General features: G+C 40.8%; 1 protein-coding gene across 7 annotated transcripts in view; it reads left to right on the forward strand.

Annotated features, from left to right (window-relative positions):
• The first annotated feature begins 2,750 nt into the window (after nt 1-2,750).
• Nucleotides 2,751-23,111, forward strand: part of LOC148038794 (receptor-like serine/threonine-protein kinase ALE2) — a 51,583-nt gene continuing 31,222 nt past the window's right edge. The window contains exons 1-5 of one of the 7 annotated variants that reach the window (XM_087674638.1): nt 2,751-3,572; nt 3,682-3,734; nt 3,817-4,296; nt 20,196-20,567; nt 20,717-20,989. In XM_087674638.1, coding sequence (XP_087530764.1) covers nt 4,212-4,296; nt 20,196-20,567; nt 20,717-20,989 — 730 coding nt within the window. In that variant the 5' untranslated portion in view covers nt 2,751-3,572; nt 3,682-3,734; nt 3,817-4,211. Of the gene's footprint in view, nt 4,297-5,009; nt 5,139-20,195; nt 20,568-20,716; nt 20,990-23,111 lie in introns of all 7 variants that reach the window. The other 6 variants (XM_087674639.1, XM_087674640.1, XM_087674642.1 and 3 more) reach the window with 6 other exon arrangements.

The following is a 23,111-nucleotide window of genomic DNA, read 5'->3' on the forward strand; positions in this document are numbered from 1 at the left end:
AGTGTTACCCTAGATAGACCATCCTATACTAAGTAAACTACTCTCGACTAGAAATGGTACCATGCCTTCACCATATCCCCTAACTAGTGTAGGGATCTTCTGGAACGGATTTGGGCTTGCAAGTTATTGATCCCATCTTGGACCCATAAAAGCCACCATAGAGACCTACTAGTTATCACGATCTCGGGTGATCACTCGCACCTTGTGAAGAGACCTCTCGTCCACAGGCCTGACCCAAGCACCCATGATAGTATCAAAACCTAGTGGTGGAACTTAATGCATTGTACCCAGTCTCAATCCATCATTAGCTTTCTTATTACTTCACAAGCACAACCATTAAACAAATATGCCCAAGCAAAGAATACATTATTTTTCAAACAACACTTTTATTATTTACATCTATGTTATTGAAGCAATAAGGCAATCAACTAATCAAGTCCACTCAACCATAGGACAACTCCCATCAAGGAAGTCGTCCCTCCACTTCCCACCCACACACCCAAAACATCTTTAGTTTCCTAATTAGGATCCTAGTACACTTAGTTTGGACATTCAAATTTAGCTTTCTTAATTAATAATTTGGTGTGGATTCGTTACATGCCTTTAGATCGCCTACACAAACACAAGTGAAAGCAATCATTTATTTCAAAGAAGCAAACAAAGACTCTAGACAAAACTATGTGTACTAAGTTAAAGAAACCACCCCAAATAGTCTGTTTGCAAACCACTTTGGATTGAAACTATCAGTGTCGAGTGTTACCCTAGATAGACCATCCTATACTAAGTAAACTACTCTCGACTAGAAATGGTACCATGCCTTCACCATATCCCCTAACTAGTGTAGGGATCTTCTGGAACGGATTTGGGCTTGCAAGTTATTGATCCCATCTTGGACCCATAAAAGCCACCATAGAGACCTACTAGTTATCATGATCTCGGGTGATCACTCGCACCTTGTGAAGAGACCTCTCGTCCACAGGCCTGACCCAAGCACCCATGATAGAATCAAAACCTAGTGGTGGAACTTAATGCATTGTACCCAGTTTCAATCCATCATTAGCTTTCTTATTACTTCACAAGCACAACCATTAAACAAATATGCCCAAGCAAAGAATACAATATTTTTCAAACAACACTTTTATTATTTACATCTATGTTATTGAAGCAATAAGGCAATGCATATTTTTGCTACTCTCATAGACTATAAAAATGTATTGTATTTTTCTTAAAAAAGATAAGGGATTGACTAGTAAGATAATAGATTCAATCTCATGGTTCTTGGAGAAGGAGAAGAGTTTTCAATGAAAAAATAACTTATCTAAAGAGAATCGATAAACTCGCAATGGAGGTGGAAGAGGAGCTATGCTTATCATCATAATTGCTTGATTGGTTGCACCACTACTTGCTTTAGTCTCGTTATGGCTAGGACTTGCTCTACTACATCTGTACTCATCCTCTTTGGGGCTACATTTCGAAGCATGTGAGCAATAGGACTCCTTGAAGATAGAGGGTTGAAGGCATGGGCAGGAGGAGTGAGGGCAAGTGTAGTGAGTGTTTAATAGGAATTGGCACGAGGTAAGTTCCTAAAGCGTTCCCTACCCCTTCTTATGTGTCTCTATTGTAGTGGTGACTAAGGTGGCAACCAAGGCATAGACCTTGGCATACTTGGCAATAAGGCTATGAAGGCTTTCTTGGCATAGTTGGCTGTGTGGGAGAGGTGCAATCGTTTGCTTGTAGGAAAACTTCCCAAGAGATTACCCATCTTGGCAGTGTCATCACCCGATAGCACTTAACTGCTAAGTGACTATCCATCATGCTAGTCCTTATTGTTATTCTACACTACAAAGATAGTTTTTATAAACTCATTTTGGGAGGGCTTTCCAAGTATCCCCCACTTATAAATTGGCATACAACACCTCCTTAAGGGTGACATGTGGTTAGAGTATTTTATTGCATGAAAATTGGGTACATTACATGAAATTGAAAGGTCAAGATACTAGAAGCTTGAAGTTCATGATAATGAAAGTTCAAGGGTTATAGTATGGAAGGTCACAAAAAACTCTACAAAATGAGGGCTTTAGAGACATGAATTTGCAAGGACTAAGAGATGTGCACCAAAAAGCAAAGACATAGAAGAAGATTTAGATGTACTCAAACCATGAGGGCGTACATTTGTAAGGACTAAGTGATGTACACCAAAAAGTAAAGACATAAAATAAGATTTAGATGTACTTAAACCATAAGGTCATATATAAGCGTTTTAAGTAGATAATTGCAATGATTAAGAGTTGTACCCTAGATCAAAGACACAAAAGAACGGATGTAAACCATAATATCATCTACAAAGTGCTACAAAAGGCAAATCAAAGATACACAACAAGAGATATAAACCATAAGATCCTATACAAAATGATGTAAAAGGGATAATCATAATCATAATGAAGCATGTTTGGAGTCTAAAGTGACTCTATATAGGAAACTTCTTTCCACTTTGAGGACCTTGATGATATCATTAGGACTGTCCTTCTCATGATATAACATTAATGACTCTCCTTAAATCATTAGGGCTCATAATGATCTATATCGTTATGGGGAGAATTCTTGATCATATCCTAAGGACTTTATAGATCATACATGGATAAGAGGAGGAATTTTCAGATGTACGTCCTAATATCGTTTAGAACTCATGATGATATATGCTAATGCTATATCATTAGAAGAAGAAAATTTTAGTCTCCTTTTACAATCATTATTCACGGGTCACGCTCTGAGCTCTCTTGTGACGAACCAGCAGCGATCGTGGACCGGGCTTTCTTTCTCTGCAAAAGGCACCCGGTACCTGGAATGACCGTACTGAAAGCTTTCCCCCTTTCAGAGATGGGTTGTGCTGTTTTTATGGCATCTGCTCCTTCGGTGCAGGACAGCCCCTCCTTTCCCCCCCCTCGCAACTGGGCTTCCCCCACTTACTCTGCTTTCTCGTTCCCTGGAGTTCCTTTCTTTTGGAAAGGAGACAGCAATCGATCCCCTTCACGGCTTGTTGAGTACCACCAAGCTGGTATATTCATGCTTTTGCATCAAATCACAGGAAAAGACAGAGAGGGGAGCTATGCACAGGGATATAATGTCATGCTTGTGTATTACAAATCACAGGAAAAGATACAGAGGGGAGCTGCCCGGTGGGATTAGAGATTACTGATGAAGAGAATATTATGAGTGCAATCATTCAGGTGCTACACTATCAATCAACCGGGTCTTCATTATTGACACAGAAAACTCGCATTTTGTGTTGGACTCTAGTCAGGGGCAGGCGGTAGAATGTGCAGTTATGTACGAGCAATGGAGAAAATTGTTTCTCAGTGAGAAAGAAGATGGGTTCACATACAACAATCAGGCTTTCAAGGATCGGAAGGGGGGCAACCTATGGCTGTATACGAAGATTCCCTCCTGTGAAGGTCCATAGGAAGTACACCTTTACGGAAGATGAGCAGTCTAATATGCATATTGTCTGATTTTTGCAAGCTCCATAGAAGGCAATGCAAGGGGAATATGAGACACTTCCTAGTTGCATCGAGGCAAGTTTTGTGCAGACGTTTGTATTCCAGTGTTTGATTGAATGGGTTTATTGTGAAGCTGATGACGTTGATGGCAAGATCTTGATTGAATATACATGGTCTCATGTAGTTGGAGATTGTTGGGATTCCTTCTTTCGAATCAATTAGGCCAGTGAGAAATTGGTTTGTATTTAATGCAACCTGTATCTCATCAATTATGTTCCTCTAATTTGTCCTGATATCTGGAAGTTTTTTGTCTGGTCAGAGTGCCAAGTATCTGTACAATTGTCCTTATATCCAGAACCCCAGCCAAAGCACTTTCAGCAACTTCAGATGGACTTTGGAAAATCATAAAGCTTAAAAATCTTTGGCCCTCCTACACCTGTGGAAAAAAGAGGAACTGGCCACCCTTTGAAATATTATTGTTTGGCTATGAGGATCTTCTCAAGCAAGGGCCTCATTCAAAGAGGGTCGACAGGAACTGTGTCCAGTATGATTGATGTTCAGAAAAGGGGAAACACATCTTCTTTACTTTTCCATGAGAGAAAGTTCTGACTCCTAAGATCTCATTTTGTTCTACGAATCATGTAGCTTGAGCACATTCTTTATGCAGTCACTCTTTATACAAGTGACATGTAAGTGACACTTATTGTAGACAGAATGCATTTCAAATATGCGTTGACTAGGGCACTTTTGCTGTTTGGGCTGCTGTTACTCATAACAAGTGTTGGCACCTATGGCTTAGGTAACTGTCTTACTACTATGCTCTTCTTGAGTGGCAAGTAGTTTGTTGTTTTGTGTTTAATAAGCATTATTTTGTAACAACCAGTGTAAACAATTGTGCTGACCATTTTGTTAAAGCTGGCCATGTCAATCTTGTACTTTATGTGTTGGCCTATTCACAGTTGCTTCTTGATTTGATGCCCAAGTTTGCACCATGTGAATCTTGTTCAGTTTGCATGATGTCAACTCAATGCTATGTGAAACTCTATCTAGCATACTTTGCTTTGCCTTCTTATATGTGATTCAGGCAACAGGTCAGTGAGTCTTGTGTTATGGTAATGGGGGTTTGGGTAAGTGTGTAAGTTGTTGCATCCGTACTTTACAAATATTTACCATTATCCAAAACAAATGTGGCATATCTTTTCACAAAAAGGCACAGCAAGATAAAAGAAGAGAACTAGAAGGCCAGAAAAGGAGTCAAGAGTTAAAAAGGTTTAATGACATGGATACCAAGAATTATTAGACAAGAAGTTCACAGTGGCTCCAAGATAAACTGCAAGTGCCAGTCAATATAACCTTCTTTGCTCCAGCATATGGACCATTGCACCATGGCCAGGAAGACCAACTTTTTCACTAATGGGATTATTTGTCAATTTTTGAGATCAAATTACAGTTTGGTGATATACCAAAATTTACATTTAGTTGGCATCTGATATTTTCAAGTGCTATGTGCAGGACCAGTAGTGTAAAATGGAGATGTATCTTCCATTAACAATTTTGTTCTAGCAACCTACCCCATGTGAGGCAGCATATTGGGATGCCCTTTAAGAGTCTTTGACTCTAGCAGTTTTGCGTTCAGTTGAGGTAATTTTAGTCTATGGAACATTTTCACAGCTTTTGTTCATCTGTAAAGGAATGTTTAGGATTAAACCCGACAAGAAGGCAAGTCAAGATGCCCCATTCAGGAAGGATGATTGGGTCTATGTCAGAATTGTGAAGCATAGGCTTGAGCAAGTCAAAGCTTTATCATCCAAAGATTTAATAATCTCCATCTAGCGACCTCGGACTGTCTTGGTTCTGAACCCAGCCTTAACTCTATCTATGAGCATCTCCTTAAATTTAGAGATCTTTCCTGGTCTAGAGCCTTCTCTGAGCTGCTTTTTACTCAGTTCGTCTCTACTAGCTGTGTTTTGGGTTTCAACATGTGCCTGCTTCCAGGTCTGCATTTGGACATGTTTTGACCTTAGACAGCCAGTTTGCATCAATAATGGCTCCACTTAGCTTGCACTAGGGCAGCACATAGTTAATCAAGCAGTCATTCGCTGATGACATTAAGCATTGTATTCCACCAGCTTTGTGGTGCATATTTGAATTTCATGTCTTGGTTGTAGAAAATGCTCTTCAATGAGGTTGTTCTTCAGTCATTTTGAACCTTCTCTAGACTAAAATAACTGACACTATACCTTATGCAGTGGGTTCCACACACTGTGCAGCCCTCCCGGGTGCATGGACCCACATTCTGTGATGGATCATATACTAATGGGAAACCTTAGAAGATGCCAAACTCCTTTATTTGCAATGTACAATAGAGGACTGTCATTGTGAAAGTTCTTGTGAAGAAACACACTAGTAAAGCAGACATATTGGAAACATGGATTTAGTTGATGTTGGTTCGATTTGGAGAAGTCATGCGAGGATTGATGCAATGATTGATGAAAGTAGAAGTACTCACCAAACTTGGATGTGCCAAAAATTATACAATTGCAGTCAATCCAAACAGTCCAAAGAGCCAATTTCGTCCATGCAAGAAACAGTGAAGAAGCCGTCAGATGGTTGTTATATTGGCCAAGAATACTTGTGAAAAGATATTCCTGGAATAGCAGATAACCTTCACAAAAACTCTTTTGGTATCACAACAATCCTATTGCTGCACTCTTTCCAAATCTAGGGTAATGTCTAGACATTATCTTTCTGTTCGCCAAAGTTTGCCCTCCTAGTAGTACACATATAGTGTATTGCCATAAATAAGTCTTTTAATGGAATTTGTTTGTCCTTACCTTGCTCAAATTAGCTTCCATCTTTTGGTTGGCTTTTGTAAGTTCTAGTTGAGCATGACACTTTGCATTACCCACTGCAGCACCCATGCATTGGCATTGTGTAATGTGAAACAGTGCGCTTTGGGTGGGGGAAAACTAGTGAAAGCAGGTGCCCTTTCAAGATGAAAACTCCTTGCACTATGTAAGCATGTCTTCCTTTTACTTCTTCCAGGATTGGTTGACTTGAATCCACTGTATTCACAGCACATCAACATTATGGCAGTTGACTATGCCAATCACCACTATAGCTCGCTTCTTCTACAATTCCTAATCCCTATTCTTACCTTGCAACGATTTATTCTGTGGAGGATGTAAAGATCTTAAGTCGTATTGTTTATTCATAACAAACAAAAGACCCCCCAAAAAAAGTAAAATTCATTAAATTGGGCTACTTGAAAGAAGATATTCATTGCCTCTTCAATCATGGTAGGCCCTTGATAGCACCCTCAGTTCAATGCCTTGGTTTCTTTGGGGTGGGACCTTCCAGTATAATAAGGGTGGAGACGTGACATACTCTATCTTGGGCATATCTTTTTGGGCCTGAGAGGGGATATGAAGCCACTAATATTGGGGTTTGCACTACAATGCATGAATTTCTAATTTATTCTCCTTAAAATAGTCCCAAAAAGTATTTATTGATTATTATCAACAATAGATGGCTTTATTTTTGAACAATAGTACCAAAATTCTTTGTATATAGAGTTAGTTGTTTGTGTATCCCTTATTTCTAATTATTTACACTTCGCTCATAGCCATCAACTAAAACCAATCTTTGTTCTTGGATAGGGTGGCAAATTAACCTAATTAAGTACTTAATTACATCAATTAATAAATTCACAAAACTGAAATGTACGCTTTATCATTCGATCTTGGACATTGGATAGCCTGTCGACCCCAAAATTGGCACCCCTTGCAGTATTTCTTTAACTTTTATTGCAAATGGATGGAGTATAACTGAGATCCTCTGACCTCCTTCTCTAATCCAATTGCATGTTGCTATCAAAGCTATCCAGTAAACCTCCAAATTAATTTGTCGATTGGTTTGCTTGGGGATTGGCCTTCACCTTGCTCTTTGAAAGACAAATTCAACCCCAGATTAACCTAATTAAGTACTTAATTCGAGCAATTCATAATTTCACAAAACTTAAATGCATACTTTACTATACAATCTTGGAGATTATACAGCTATTGGTCTCAAAACTGGCGCCCCTTGTAGTATTTCTTTGACTTTATTGCAAATGGATGGAGTATATTTGAGATCCATTGACCCCCTCTGCTAATCCAATTGCCTCTCAAAATTGACCAACAAGCCTCCAAACTAATTTGCCCCTTGGTTTGCTTGGGGATTGGCCTTTACCCTGCTCCTTGAAAGACTAATGCAGCTCCAAATTTGATATTGGTTGGTTGGCTTGTTGAATCTCCCTGTTATTCCTCAATTTGAGTTGTTGGAATTTAAGTCCTAAGCCCTCAAATTTGAGTACGCATCCCAAGGTGGTTGCCAAAACCTTAATTTTTGCTGTAAATTAGGGCTTACAGCAGAGATTGATTGAAATCTATTCCTTTAATGGCTCAAACTGTTAGAAAATGTTGAGATAACTTGAGAGATGGTTGGGGGATGAGAGAGAATGCTATAGATAGAGAAATTTCAAAGTTTCATTACGAGAAACGTTGAAAAGCTACTATTGCCTTGCTCAAACAGCCATGAAAGCTGCCATCCATAGCTCAGGACCACCAGAAAGATTGCTACTCCCTCGAGTATGCTATCATCTGCACTAGAGGACCTTGGGCTTTTCTCACCTGCTCCTGGAGGGCTTCAAATTGTTGTAGGACTGGCCCTTGGTGACTGAAAATCACAGTAGCCTATAAGATACCATTAGCTTCTCTAATATCCGTATTGTCATCAGCGGTTAATAAATTAGTCGAGGCCAAAATCTAACACCAAGTATCATCCAGTACCTATAAGACATAACTTATTACAACTTTTACCTTTGGTACTGATATCTTAGGGTCCTAGGTCCCATACTTTGAAATAATTGACTTGTATCTCACATGTGTAAGTCACATGAGTACACTTGATTAAATTTTAATCAAATGCTAAGCAAAGCAATAAAAGCAGTAGTGTGAGAGAGTGAGCCACATATTCTACCTCTGTAGTAGACAATGCAATACACTTTTGCAACCTAGATATCCAAGAGACTGCTCCTCCTGTGAACATGAACACATATCCTGAAATAGATTTCCTTCAGTTAGGATGGCCAACATAGTTTGCATCCATGAAACCGACAATAGATGACTTCTGCTTACCAAAGCTGATACACAAATCCTTTGTGCCCTTAAGGTATCTCATGATACCCTTCATTGCTTTCCAATGCTTTTTGCCAGGATATACCATGTATCTGCTAACCACTCCCACTGCAAATGCAATGTCAGGACGAATAGCAACCATAGCATACATCAAGCTAGCAATAGTTGAAGCATAGGGTATCTTGGCCATTTCAGCCTTTCCATCATCTAATGTAGGACTGCCATATGCACTAAGTTTTACATATGGAGGCAATGGTACACTAATATATCTTGGCCACTTCAGCCTTTCCATCATTTGATGTAGGGCTATCATTTGTACTAAGTTTCATATATGGAGGCAATGGTACACTAATAGCTCTCCCCCCCCGCCTATTGAGATCCTCTGACCTCCTCTAATCCAATTGCATGTTGCTATCAAAGCTATCCAGTAAATCTCCAAATTAATTTGTCGATTGGTTTGCTTGGGGATTGGCCTTCACCTTGCTCTTTGAAAGATAAATTCAACCCCAAATTAACCTAATTAAGTACTTAATTCGAGCAATTTATAATTTCACAAAACTTAAATGCATACTTTACTATACAATCTTGGAGATTAGACAGCTATTGGTCTCAAAACTGGCGCCCCTTGCAGAATTTCTTTGACTTTATTGCAAATGGATGGAGTATATTTGAGATCCGTTGACCCCCTCTGCTAATCCAAGTGCCTCTCAAAATTGACCAACAAGTCTCCAAACTAATTTGCCCCTTGGTTTGCTTGGGGATTGGCCTTTACCCTGCTCCTTGAAAGACTAATGCAGCCCCAAATTTAATATTGGTTGGTGGGCTTGTTGAATCTCCCTGAAATTTCTCAATTTGAGTTGTTGGAATTTAAGTCCTAAGCCCTCAAATTTGAGTACGCATCCTAAGGTGGTTGCCAAAACCTTAATTTTTGCTGTAAATTAGGGCTTACAGCAGAGATTGATTGAAATCTATTCCTTTAATGGCTCAAACTGTTAGAAAATGTTGAGATAACTTGAGAGATGGTTGGGGGATGAGAGAGAATGCTATAGATAGAGAAATTTCAAAGTTTCATTACGAGAAACGTTGAAAAGCTACTGCTGCCTTGCTCAAATAGCCATGAAAACTGCCATCTATAGCTCAGGACCACCAGAAAGATTGCTACTCCCTCATGTATGCTATCATCTGCACTAGAGGACCTTGGGCTTTTCTCACCTGCTCCTGGAGGGCTTCAAATTGCTGTAGAACTGGTCCTTGGTGACTGAAAATCACAGTAGCCCATAAGATACCATTAGCTTCTCTAATATCCGTATTGTCATCAGCGGTTAATAAATTAGTCTAGGCCAAAATCTAACACCAAGTATCACCCAGTACCTATGAGTCATAACTTATTACAACTTTTGTCTTTGGCACCAACAACTGATATCTTAGGGTCCTAGGTCCCACACTTTGAAATAATTGACTTGTATCTCACATGTGTAAGTCACATGAGTACATTTGATTAAATTTTAATCTTATGCTAAGCAAAGCAATAAAAGCAGTAGTGTGAGAGAGTGAGCCACATATTCTACCTCTGTAGTAGACAATGCAATACACTTTTGCAACCTAGATATCCAAGAGACTGCTCCTCCTGTGAACATGAACACATATCCTGAAATAGATTTCCTGCAGTTAGGATGGCCAACATAGTTTGCATCCGTGAAACCGACAATAGATGACTTCTGCTTACCAAAGCTGATACACATATCCTTTGTGCCCTTAAGGTATCTCATGATACCCTTCATTGCTTCCGAATGCTTTTTGCTAAGATATACCATGTATCTGCTAACCACTCCCACCGCAAATGCAATGTCAGGACGTATAGCAACCATAGCATACATCAAGCTAGCAATAGTTGAAGCATAGGGTATCTTGGCCATTTCAGCCTTTCCATCATCTTATGTAGGATTGTCATATGCACTAAGTTTTACATATGGAGGCAATGACACACTAATATATCTTGGCCACTTCAGCCTTTCCATCATTTGATGTAGGGCTATCATCTGTACTAAGTTTCATATATGGAGGCAATGGTATACTAATAGCTCTCCCTCCCTCTCCCCTCCCCCCCCTCCCCGTCCATATTGAAACGCTGCTGAACTTTCATAATATACTCCTATTGGGACAGATAAAGAAGACCCTTTGATTTATCTCTGAGTATACGCATGCCAAGAACGTGATTTGCCTCACCAAGATCTTTCATATCAAAGCTATTGTGTAGACTTTGTTTCAAGGAGTCCAAGGCATGAACATCCTTGTCTGCAATTAGCATGTTATCCATAAACAGAACCAAGAGAACAAGGCTGCCATCTATTGCCTTCTTGGTATATAAGCAATGATCAACTTGAGAATGATGAAATCCGTGAGATTGCATGAATGTATCAAATTTGTGATACCATTCTCATGGTGCTTGCTTCAGCCCACACAAACTTTTGTTGAGTTCACATACCATGTGCTCTTTTCCGTTTGCAATAAAACCGTCAGGCTACTGCATATAGATTTCCTCATGTAGATCACCATGTAAGAAGGCGTTTTTTACATCCATCTGTATGAGTTCCATGTCCTCAGATGCAACCAAGCCTAAGATGGTTCTCAAAGTAGTCATTTTGACTATAGGAGAAAAGATTTTATCAAAATCAATTCCATGTTCTTGCTTGTACCCTTTAGCAACCAATCGTGCCTTGTACTTTGGCAAAGAACCAGAAGTGACTTTCATTTTGTAAACCCATTTGCAGGGTAGGACTTTTTGTCCTTTTGGTAAATGTACCAAATCCCAAGTGCCATTCTTCATGAGAGATTCCATTTTTGATAGCATTGCTTTTTGCCATTTCTTACTATCTTGTCTGTCCGTTGCTTCCTTGAAGCATAACGGTTCACCACAGTAGTATGTTAACATGACATAATCAGCCGCATAGCTTACTCCACGATCAAATCTATTTGGATGTTTTTGCACTCTGGTTGATCTACGGACCCAATGGTCAAAATTTACTGGCTGTTCAGCCTGCAAATCTGCATTAACAGCTTGCTGTTCAGCAAGTTGAGCATGCTGTATAGCTGGTTCAGGTTGTTCTAGGTGCACATGTTTTTGCTGAATTTGTGGGACATCATGGGCAAGATCCTGTTGATCATTTTCAGCATCATTCCCTGCATTTTCAGGGACATTTACAACAGGTATTTGTTGTTGTCTAACATGCATTCTTTGCTGTTCTATTGGTACATCCTCCTGGAATACAACCCTTCTCACCTCCTCTGTTCTTTCGGGTTGTTTATGCATGTGATCTTCCCGGAAGATGACATCATTGCTGCGTACTACTTTTCTTTTCTTGGGATTCCATAATTTATATCCCATCACACCTTCATCACCATATCCTAGGAAAATATATTTATAGGACTTTGGCTCAAGTTTGCTGCGTTCTTCCTTGCGTATATGCACAAATGCCTCACAGCCAAACACTTTCAATTGTGCATACGAAGGTGGCTTTCCCGACCACGCTTCCTGAGGGACCCCCCCCCCCCCCCTCAAAAGACGTGTTTGGTGACCGACTAATCAAGTGTGTGGCTGTCATAACAACCTCTGCCTAAAAACCATGGGGTAAAGCAGCATGTGACAACATTGTGCGGACCTTGTTTTGATTGGTACTATTTATATACTTTGCAACACCATTTTGGGGCGGATTATGAGGAGCAGTAAGTTTCCTTTTAATCCCTTTGTTGTCACAAAAGTCTTGAAAGGATTTGGACACATATTTCCTACCATTGTCAGAGCAAAGGCATTTTAATGTCTTGTTGGTTCGATTTTCAGCAAGTGCCAGGAATTTTTTAAATTTATCTAAGGCCTCGTCTTTGCTATGGATTGGATAAACCCAGACTTTACGTGTGGCATAATCAACAAAGGTAATGAAATACTTTTTTCCCCCTAAAGATAATCCTGGCATTTGACATACATCTGAATGTACTAACTCTAAGGGTGAAGACTTTAGAGAGATTTTTGTGTGACGTTTGAGCATGTTTACCATAAATACAATAATCACTCTATTCAAAATTAGCATACCTCAAAGACGATAAATAACCCAAACGAGATAGCACTTTCGTTCTAGATTGACTCATGTTTCCCAATCGGCTATGCCACAAAGAGATACTTGGCTACTCAGTTATGGCGACAACATGGTCACGCACACTAGATACATGCAAAGGATACAAAGTATCACTTTTGGACTCCTTGGCAACAATGCAGGAGCCCTTACATATTTTCCATTTGCTATTTCCAAAGGTGGTGTGAAAGCCTTCATTATCTAGTTGCCTTGTGCTTATCAAGCTCTTCTTGAGTTGAGGTACATGTCATTATGCAAAACAAACACAGAGCCATGTTGAAATTCCAGTTTCACACTGCCAATGCTTGCAATTTTACATGCATAGTTATTCCCCAAGTGGACAATACCACGTACACCACCGTTGTAGTGAGAGAACCACTCATGGTGTGGTGTGACTTGAAAGGATGCACTTGAATCAAGTATCCAAGTATGCATATCATTCTCAGAATTTGCAATCAATGCACGTGTATCCAAAAAAGAAGCAAGAAGTACATCACCATCACTGTCATTATCATGAGCGACAACATTAACTTCTTCTATTTTTACATTGCTCTTTTTGGTAGGCTGGCTGTCCTTATTTTCAGCCTTGTTGGCTTCATTGTTTTTGTTTTTGCCCTTCTCTATCTTCAATTGAAAGCAATCCCCTTTGTAGTGCCCTTTTTTGCTACAATGATGGCACTCCACATTCTTTCCACGAGATTTGCTGCATGCTTTGTTTTCAGAACTGCTCTTATGCTGAAATTTGCCTCTAGTGTGTAATGCATTTGAAGACTTGTTTGCTGAGTATGTACCCTCTTTCATGCGAAAATCCATTAGTTTTTCAGCCAATAAACCTTGCTGGCTGCACTTTTCTGAGCATACAATTCTTCAAGACTCTGCCACATTGCATATGCTGAATTCAGCTTCCCAACGTTGAAGAGCAAGTTGTTTGACACTGAGAGCTCAATGGTAGAGCGAGCAAGCTTGTCCAAGTCATCCCACTTGTCTTGTTCCATGTCTGCTGGTTTGATTCCCTTTGTTTTGATGTGCTTTACATGTTTCTTTTGCACCAAGACATTATAGCATTGTTTTTACCAAATTGCAAAATTATGTGCACCTTCAAGCTTCTTAATGTGCAAAAGATTACTGCTGTCACTGTTTCCAGCCATAATTTGCAGTCCCAAATTGACTAACCAGTCACCAAAGGCAAGCCCAAATGTGACACAAGTGACCATAGTACACAAGAGTACCAACCAGCAATGAAAATCCCAAGATTGCAGAAATTTCAGATCTGCAAATAGATTTTCAGAATAAAAAATGTTGCTTGCTGCACTCCTCAAGCAATTTCTGACACATTTAGAGACCAAGCCACCAGTTACATGTGAAATCCCCAAAATTTCATTGCAATTTCTGCTCCAAAGGCATTCCTGAGCACAAATTTAACAATTTGGATCAAAAGCCCCAAATTTTTGAAGGATAATCCGTTCAGATTGCATTAATTTGAGTACCCAAGTGCATATACTAGGCAATTCTTACACAAATTGATGAAATTCTGCAAAAAGCCCCAAATTTCTCGGGTTCGGTGTGCATAAATTTCATTGAAATTGAAGAAATATCACTGGAATGTGAAAAATCCCCAAAATTTCACGGCAAGTGTGCACCGATTTTGCAATTTCTGAGTCAGATTGTCCACTTTTGCATTAAAGTCCCCAGATTCAAGAAAAGCCCCAATTTTCCAAGAGCACATGTGCACAGATTTGTATTTTGTGCTTGTACGGGAGAATGTCCGGTAGAGAAGGGAGAGACAACTGAAAAAAAAAAGATTAAAAAAAGCGTTGACTGTTGAATGGGTTCATGATCCGCTTGGTCATAGGTGACCTGCGAACACGTCCGTTCCGTCTGGTCGTAGCCCATCCCGTTCACCGCTTGGTTCTGGTCGCAAGCAGGTCCTGTGTGACCTGCCGTTGACCTGTCGATTGGGCTTGGTCGCCGGTAGTTTGGTCGCTTGCAATGTCTCCTGTACATTGCGACCTGCCGATTGGTGTCTCTTGCAACCTGCGACTTGTCGAGTGCTGCCCGTCGAGCCCGTCTGCAACTCTTGTGACACTTGTCTGTTTTACGGTTGGCACTTGAAGCTCCTGCTCGCTTGTCACGCGGCGTGACACCCATCACTAGCTTTGGGAAGCGTGCACAACCTATGCTTTGATACCAATTTGTTGATGCAGATTTTTTGAGCTGAGAGTAAAGGTGCAGAGAGTTGAGGGAGAGCAGTAGTGTGAGAGAGTGAGAACGACACTTGATGTTCGGTATAAAGACTTGTGTACCACTTTTAGGTGTTGAATACACACACATATTTATATAAAGTACAACAAGTGAAGGGTGCATTCACACCCACACACCCAAACTCGGTAGAAAAAAGCACGGTGAGCCTTTATTCCCAACAATGATGGGTTTACTAACTAGTGTAATCACACTCTGGTTGTCGTGGTAGAGGATAGTTGGTGCAGCACATGGACATTGAAGTGCCGCTAGTAAGCTTCTTAGGTAGATGGTCTCTATGGTACTATCAAAGAGAGCCCTGTACTTAGCCTCGGCCGTGGAAGCTGCCACCATCTTCTGCTTATGGCTGGCCTAAGAGATGGGAGCCATACCCAAGGTAAAGATGTAGCTATCATGGGAATGTTGTGTTTCAGGATTTCTTGCCCAATTAGAATCTATGTATCCTTGTAAACATAAACCTAAACCATAAGTCAGGCCATAAGAATAGGTACTCCTAAAATATCTCAAAACACAAAGACATGCAATCTAATGTGATATCCTAGGTGTAGTGAAATATTGACTGAGCAAACTAAGTAAGCTAAATTTGTCCTAGTATAAATTAACCAAAGCAATTTCCTTACTATATATCTATAGGTGTACTCAGCGATTGACCGAAGGTATTTTAGACAAGTAGATAGTGGGATTGAGAGTTGTGCCGACAGGCCGTGTCTGATCCTAAGCACTGGCAATATTGTTCCACCAATTGAAGAGCGTACTTCTGTTGCTGTGGTTTGTTATCTCAAACTTAGCAGAAAGCTTGATCTTAATTTTTGCAATGGCATTAGAATTTGAGCCAATGATAAGTAAATCATCTAAATATAACAGGATAAAGCTGACCCCCTCTGAAGTGATACGAACATATATGTTTGGGTCCAAAGGGATAGAATGGTATCTGTGAGCTCAAAGGAACTCATTCATCCTTTGGAACCAAGATGGCAGTGCTTGCTTTAGCCCATAAAGAGCTTTCCACAAGCGAAAGACCTTATCTTTCCGATTAGTAGAAGAAAACCTAGGTGGTTGCTTCACATAGACTTTCTCCTTGAGATGACCGTTCAGAAAGGTACTTTTGATATCCATCTAATAGATCGACCAACCGTGGTGAGCGGCTAGCACAACCAACAAACAGAATGATATCAACTGTGAAGTAGGAGCAAAGGTCTCTTCATAGTCAATACCTTGCTTGTGTTGAAACCCTTGCACTACAAGGCGAGCCTTGTACTTGTCTAAAGTTCCATCAGCTTTTAGCTTGGTCCTAAAGATCCACTTTGTCATGATGACTTTCTTGTGACTTGAACGGTGTATAAGTCTCACTTTGATTAATGCTCTCTAGCTCCTTTTCCATGGCCTCTTGCCATTGGGGGTGTTGAAGAGCCTCCTGCTAACTATCCGGCTCAGAATGTGCTATATAATCAGCTATAAACAGCAATGCAAAAGAAGCCGGCGGTGCAAACCGAGTACATATTCTAGGGCCTTTTAGAGTGGAATCCGGTGGAAGGATCCTTGAATCTTGCACGGTTTGTTGGTATTAGCAAGATAATGGGTCTCATGGAGGGGGCATGGGAGCTGAAGAGTCTGCGGGAAGGTTAGGAGTGGGTAGTAGACCCAGCTTAGAAGGTACTATCTTTGATGGAATAATCTCAAGAAATGGCGTAGAGTTTGGCGTAGAAATCTGCACAATGTCCCTCTCATAAAAAACTACATTCCTCCTAATGATCACTTGGTTTGTCCAAGGATTGAGGCCTTCCCTTTGGAGGAGTAATCTACAAAAATCAGGAGATTAGCTTGGGGAGTGAGCTTTTCTATTTTATCATTAGGTGTATTTGTGTACGTACGACTCTTGAAAATTGTAAAGTGGGAAATGATAGGTCGAGAGCTAAAAAATGCCTCATACAGAGTCCTCTAAGAGATAGCTACAGTGTGGGCTTCGAGGATGTATACCAAATGCCAACAGCCTTGATCGAAAGGCGCTTAGGGAGCTTTGTTGCAAACAGCATAGAGCTTATCATGTTTATGATGGTCTGGTTTCTACGCTCTATGAATCCATTCTAAGAGGGGGGTTTGGTAGAGGTAAGCTAGTGAGAGATACCATGCTCCTATAGAAACTTTGAAAACTCATGGGAGGTAAATTCACCACCATTATCACTCCTCATGCATCCTACACAATTACTATTCTAGTTATGAATCAGCAACACCCAAGCAGAGAAATAGGTAAAGGCTGATTATCTACAATAAAAAAGTACAATGCGCTATTCAAGGTGGCAGTGGATGTTGGCCTACAAAATCAACATGAATCAATCTAAGAGGCGCCTCAGCTTTATGTGTGGATTGCTAAGGGAATGGGATATGGTGTTGTTTCTCGAGTTGACATGCTTTACAAATATCTCGAGATAGCTTTAGTTGTGGAATCAACCATTTGATGACACAACAACTCGTAAAGAGAGATGTATCCAAGATGTCCTAGGCGAAAATGCCAGAGACGCTTAGTATCTGTAGGCTCCCATGCAGTGACTAAAGCCTAGAAGTGATGGAACTTAGAGCCCTTGTTTGTCGGCTCGAAAAGATATAGTCATGTGATATAGGTCCTAGGCTATGCCTCACCGCAAGTAGTCACTAAACCAATCTGATAGTCAAGGATCTCGACTGTGGTCACTGTGAAGAAGATTGCTTGCTCCAACCAACAAAGCTACTGAATGGATAAAAAATTCACCCCAAGTTGGGGGACATAGTATACGTCATCTAGCATAGCAAGATCCACGCTCTAGTCAATGGCAAAATTGACGCGATCGTGAGCTTGAATCTTGACTGAGGAGTTGTTCTCAACACGGACTATCCCAATTGTAGGGGTTCAAGAGATGAAAATGTTTGCAATAAGGGTCATATGATGAGTAGCTCCACTATCCACAATCCAAGGAGTAGCTGAAGTACTCCTTTGTGTGATGAGTGGGCCTCTATAGTCACCTTGTTGGGAGGCAACTCGTAGATGTGGACGAGACTTGCATCCTCAAATGTCTCCATGGACGCATGCCCTCTGGTGCTGAGAACGATGTAGATTGTGAAGGGTGACTGGTAGCAGCGTAGATTTGGCCTCACCATTGTCCCTGTTGAGGGTTGCCACCACCTTGCCTCCCTTATTAGAGGTTGCCGGATTGGGGGGTGGGGGTTTGATTCTTGGATTTAGGTACTGTGCCTCTTGTCTTTCATTGTCACTCATTGTCAAAGTAGCCAACCTTGACAATGCTAACAATACCTATTCTTTTTAGATATATTTTGCCACTTGATTTTAAGAGAAGACTGGGTGTTCCCTTGGGGATTAGTGGCTTGGTTTTGATTTTGATTTTGTTTGTGATTTTAATTGGAGTCTTGGTTTTGTTTACCCTTCTCTTGTTGCCCCTTCCGAGAATAAGCAATGAGAGTTTCCTTTGTAGGAATCATACTATGAAATTGATCAAACAATTGAGTATAACACAATAGCTAACACTCAAATTCATAGAGTGTGGGTATGTTGGACTGTGAGATTATTTGTTGCACAAAATGGAAGTATTTTTGCGGTAGCTTATTAAGGCATAATGTGACTTGGTCCTTAGAAGACTTAGGAGCTCCCGTGGTGGAGAGCTCGGCGAGAAGTTGCCGATACTTAGCCAATTTGACTTTCAAGTCATCTTGGACAATGATTTTTAAGTTTTGAAGCTCATGATCTAGATTTATGCGATGGGTTCTATCTCGAGCCGCATAGCGGTGAGCTAAATGTGCCCAACACTCAGACTATAAATCAAAATGTTGAAACTGAGAATGAAACTCATAATAGGCCTTGCATCAACTCAACAATAGTGGAGGTATTCCTAGCCTTCCATGAAGGGATGATCTTGTAGGGAACAAATGTGGGATTAGGTTGGGGTTCCAACCCTTGCACAATATCCCACAGGTTTTGGGAGTCAAGGACACGTCTCATAAAATTGGACCAAGTAGTAAACTTCGACCCATTAAAACGAGTCTTGCCATTAAAGGCATGTTTGGTTGGTGAGGAGCAAGAACCATGAGGTGTCTGATAAGTGGAATAAGATGGATAAGAAGGAAGTGGTGGAGGGGGATAAGTAGGAGGTGGGTAGGCAAAAATAGGCTGGAAGTGTCCAATGGGTGCTGATTGATGCGGAGGCATTGGAATATGGATGTTTCCATAGGGTACTAGTATAGGTACTGGGATACGTGAGCCCTGTCCAAGTGTTGACTGGGGCATAATATAATGACTAGAAGGTCCACTAGGTAATGCCATGGAGGCAAATTGTGGTACCAAATTGATACACACTCATTAATGGTTGGGTAGCATTCCTAGGCCGTGAAAATTCTGAAATCGTGTGGACGGGAGGATTTCTCTCAATCTTACTCTTTGTAAAGAAATTAGTTGCCTTATTCCATAGCAAGTATGTGTATGTGATGCATGTGTATATGTACGTCTTTTGTATGATCTTGTGGGTGCAAGAGCTACTTCTCCTCACTCTTAGCTTGATTGCAACTGATCTCATCCCTAAGCGACTTGGGTTGAGTAGAAATATATTCCTTCCCCGGGAAGGCGGGGGGGTTTACCCATCTTCAACCCTTACTTTGTCTTCATTTCTTTTGTGCTTCTGGCTGTAATTTTCAAAATAATTGTCATATTCATCCTTAAGTACTTCTTTCTATTTTCTTGAACAGTTAAGCCTCCAAAATAAGCAGATAATTGCGAGCATATTACGTTGTTCAGGGTGTTTACATTAAGCAACAGTTAGTGTGAAATGAGAGTAAAGAGTTGTTTACAGGAGATCGATTAAGGATTAGCTTTGTCAGAGCTGATAACAAGTGGTCAAGGCATCAAAAGAAGGCCATAATATCTGCAGGTTAAATACCGGACTGAAGAACATTGACATACACACACACAATCAGGAAGGGGGGAGTGTTCACAAGCCATAATGCTTTTGAGACAAAAGATATCAGAGAGATGATAATACAAAAAAGAACTACAATGTTTTTATGATGTGGATTGCATAAGCATGCATATTTTTGTTGTCTTTTTGACAAATCTTTAAGCTAATGCTAATTCTCATGACTTTCCTTGCTTTCAGACTGTCCAATGGTGCATTGTGAAACTCCTTACACACAAGCCCCTCTTGGGTCACCTTGTGGATGTGTGCTTCCTATGAAAGTTGCAATAGAGCTAGATATGGTTCTGGCTGCCCTTTTGCCCATCCTTTCTGTACTTGCGGAAACGATAGCAGATGGAACATTGCTCCTAAAGAATCAGGTCATATTGAGTGGAGCCTCTGTGGCCAATGCAGATGAAAGCAAGTCCATTGCAGAGTTCAATCTCTTGCCTCTGGGACAGACCTTTGATAACTTGACTGCATTTTTCTTATTTCAACGATTTTGTGACCACAATTTGCCCATCCCCACCTCGATTTTTGGCCATTACACAGTTGTCTATGTTCGCTACCCAGGTATTGCTACTTTTGTATTACAAACTGCCCATGATTAACTCCATTTTTGGCAATGGCACTATTGTCTATATTAATCACCCAGGTAACACTACTTGGGGTTTCCACCTTGGTTGTAGCTTTCTGAATACACCAAATTATTTACCTTGCAGGGCTTCCTCCTCCTTATCCCTACATTGAATCAAATGGCTCAACTACAGGAGGGCTTCCAGCATTGCCTACTGAGAAACCATTAGGTGTAGATATTGCTAAGAAGGACCACAGAACCAGCAGCAACATTCATGGCCACCCTATAATAATTATTCTGTTATTAACAATTGGTGTTGCTGTTATTTCAGTCACTCTTTTTGTTCTATTTCTCCAGTTCAATTCTCAGGTTTTGACTGTTCCAGCAGCTGCACCTACATGTGCATTCAAAGTACTAGGTATAAGTTTGCACAACGAAGGTTTAATTTGATTGCAAGTTTTTCATGTTTGTACATGTCAATACTGTTATGAACCATGGTACATCAGGCTCACCATGATCAAAATGTTGTTATTTTAGTACTTCAACAGTACATGCCTTTTTTAATTGGTGAAAACATTGCATGCATGAATGCGTGTGCGCACACACACGCACACACACCCATGCGCACGTGTGCACACATGCATGTGCATGGACCCACCCACCCTCCTAGCCATCACATGTACACATGCACAAACACCTGCACACACACTTTTTTGGTGAAATGAATTACCAAAAATAGCATGATTGTGAAATCGCCAAATGACCTATAAACTCTAGTATCTTACTAGTTGAAGCTGTACAAGTAAGAACATAAGGCAGCAAGAACAATGCCAAGGAGCCAAAACAACTTCCTAAAAGTATCTGAGAGAAGACATGCTCTCAAATATGCCGAGATACGATCGAGGAGGGAGTGAGATACTGGGCAGCCCCAAACAACATGTCAGATTTATTTTCTGAGGTGCCATGCAATGTACATAATTTGATCCCTTGGAACCGTGCTTTAGCAAGGAAGCTGCCCACTAGCAAGGCAACAACAAAATGGCACCAAAGGAAAAGTTTGGATCAGAGAGGAAGCTTGGTTTTGCAAATCCTACGAAGATGTTCATTGGTTTATCCATATGCCACAAAACATTGGCAGACTCCCAAATCCACACTGGAGAGAGGATAAGATGATACACAAATGTAGTACTTGATGTAGAAAGAGGTGAAGGTCTAGAAACAAGAGCGACTTGCTGTAAACTCCAAGTAGATAGCTGGGAATGCTGATCCAAAAGAGGAATGGGCTCCTACGGAGGCAAAAGATCTTTAATGTTATGCCAAACTGTCCAATAGTGCATCCCTAGATCACATCTAACAAAATCAGCCACAAGGGACAACATAGACTGTTAGCTTGCCTATGTTAGTTATGGTAATCTATCATCTCCTAGTTGTGAGCTCCTGCTAGAGTGTGATAGAGACATAGGAGCTGTGGTAGTTTAGGTGCATTTTCTTTATTTGTTGGCTTCTTGTGTGCTTTCCTAGGCCACTTATTGCTTTCCACAGTCTGCCTACACCTGTTGGACGTTGAACATGTCATTGTCATGTGGGATTTTGGGTCACCCCTATTGTTTTCGCATTTTTTCCTTCAATGACCAACATTTATGGCCTCCCTTGGTACAAATTTGCCAGATTTGCGCATTTATGACTATTTATAGCCAGCCCTCCCCACTTGGCGGCAGACACACACTCTTCAGTCTTTGTCTTCCCTTTGCAAGTGCACACTCTGACACTCTCGACTCTCCATGCTTGTTGCTACCATCGTCATCAGCCTAATCTGGTGTCCTCACTAACGCTTGCAAGGACTAATAAGTCCATCATCATTGTATCGACATTCTTCTTCAGTCAATGCAATATTCTTCCTTCATCTTTTGCTTCCTCTCTTTTTCTCTCCCTCTTTGTGCTTCTCTTTGTGTTCGTGTTTCTCTTCTGTTGTGCACTCTCACATGGTATCATCGCCTAAGTGAACACAGTATGGAGATTTCTTGCAGAAGAGCAGGTTTTCATCATGGAGGAGCAGCGAGATCTTCAAAATGCAGATTTTCAACCTACTTTTATTGCGTTTACAGCTCGTATAGGTGGTCCATTGCCAGTCTAACCTTCTTGACAGCGAGGTGACAGCCTCCAAGACCTAGACGACAACTTCTAGTCATCAGGCAGCATCTATTTCTGCGTTTTGCAGAAAATGCAAAGTTGCGTTTTGTAGGTGACCTCTCCCTAGTGCAGGCAATAGCTTCCCGGGCATAGGCGACAACCCTCTGTTGTAGGCGATAGCTTCTTGGTGGCAAGCAACAATTGCTTCTTTGATAAATGCAGATTTTTGGGTGATTGTAGGAGCAAAGATGTCTTACCACTTCACGAGCTTTGATGACTCAAAGGAGGAGTCTTTTTCTAGACACTCTTCTGAGTAGAGATGCGATTATCGTGATTATAGTCGGCGAGAGGAGTCCCCATTCTCACTTGTCCCCCTTCTATTCATCTTTCATAGATGGCTCCATCCTCAG

Source organism: Lygodium microphyllum, chromosome 3 (genome assembly GCF_053477565.2).
Source record: "Lygodium microphyllum isolate KBCC chromosome 3, Lygodium_microphyllum_v1.1.10, whole genome shotgun sequence".
Lineage (NCBI taxonomy): Eukaryota > Viridiplantae > Streptophyta > Polypodiopsida > Schizaeales > Lygodiaceae > Lygodium > Lygodium microphyllum.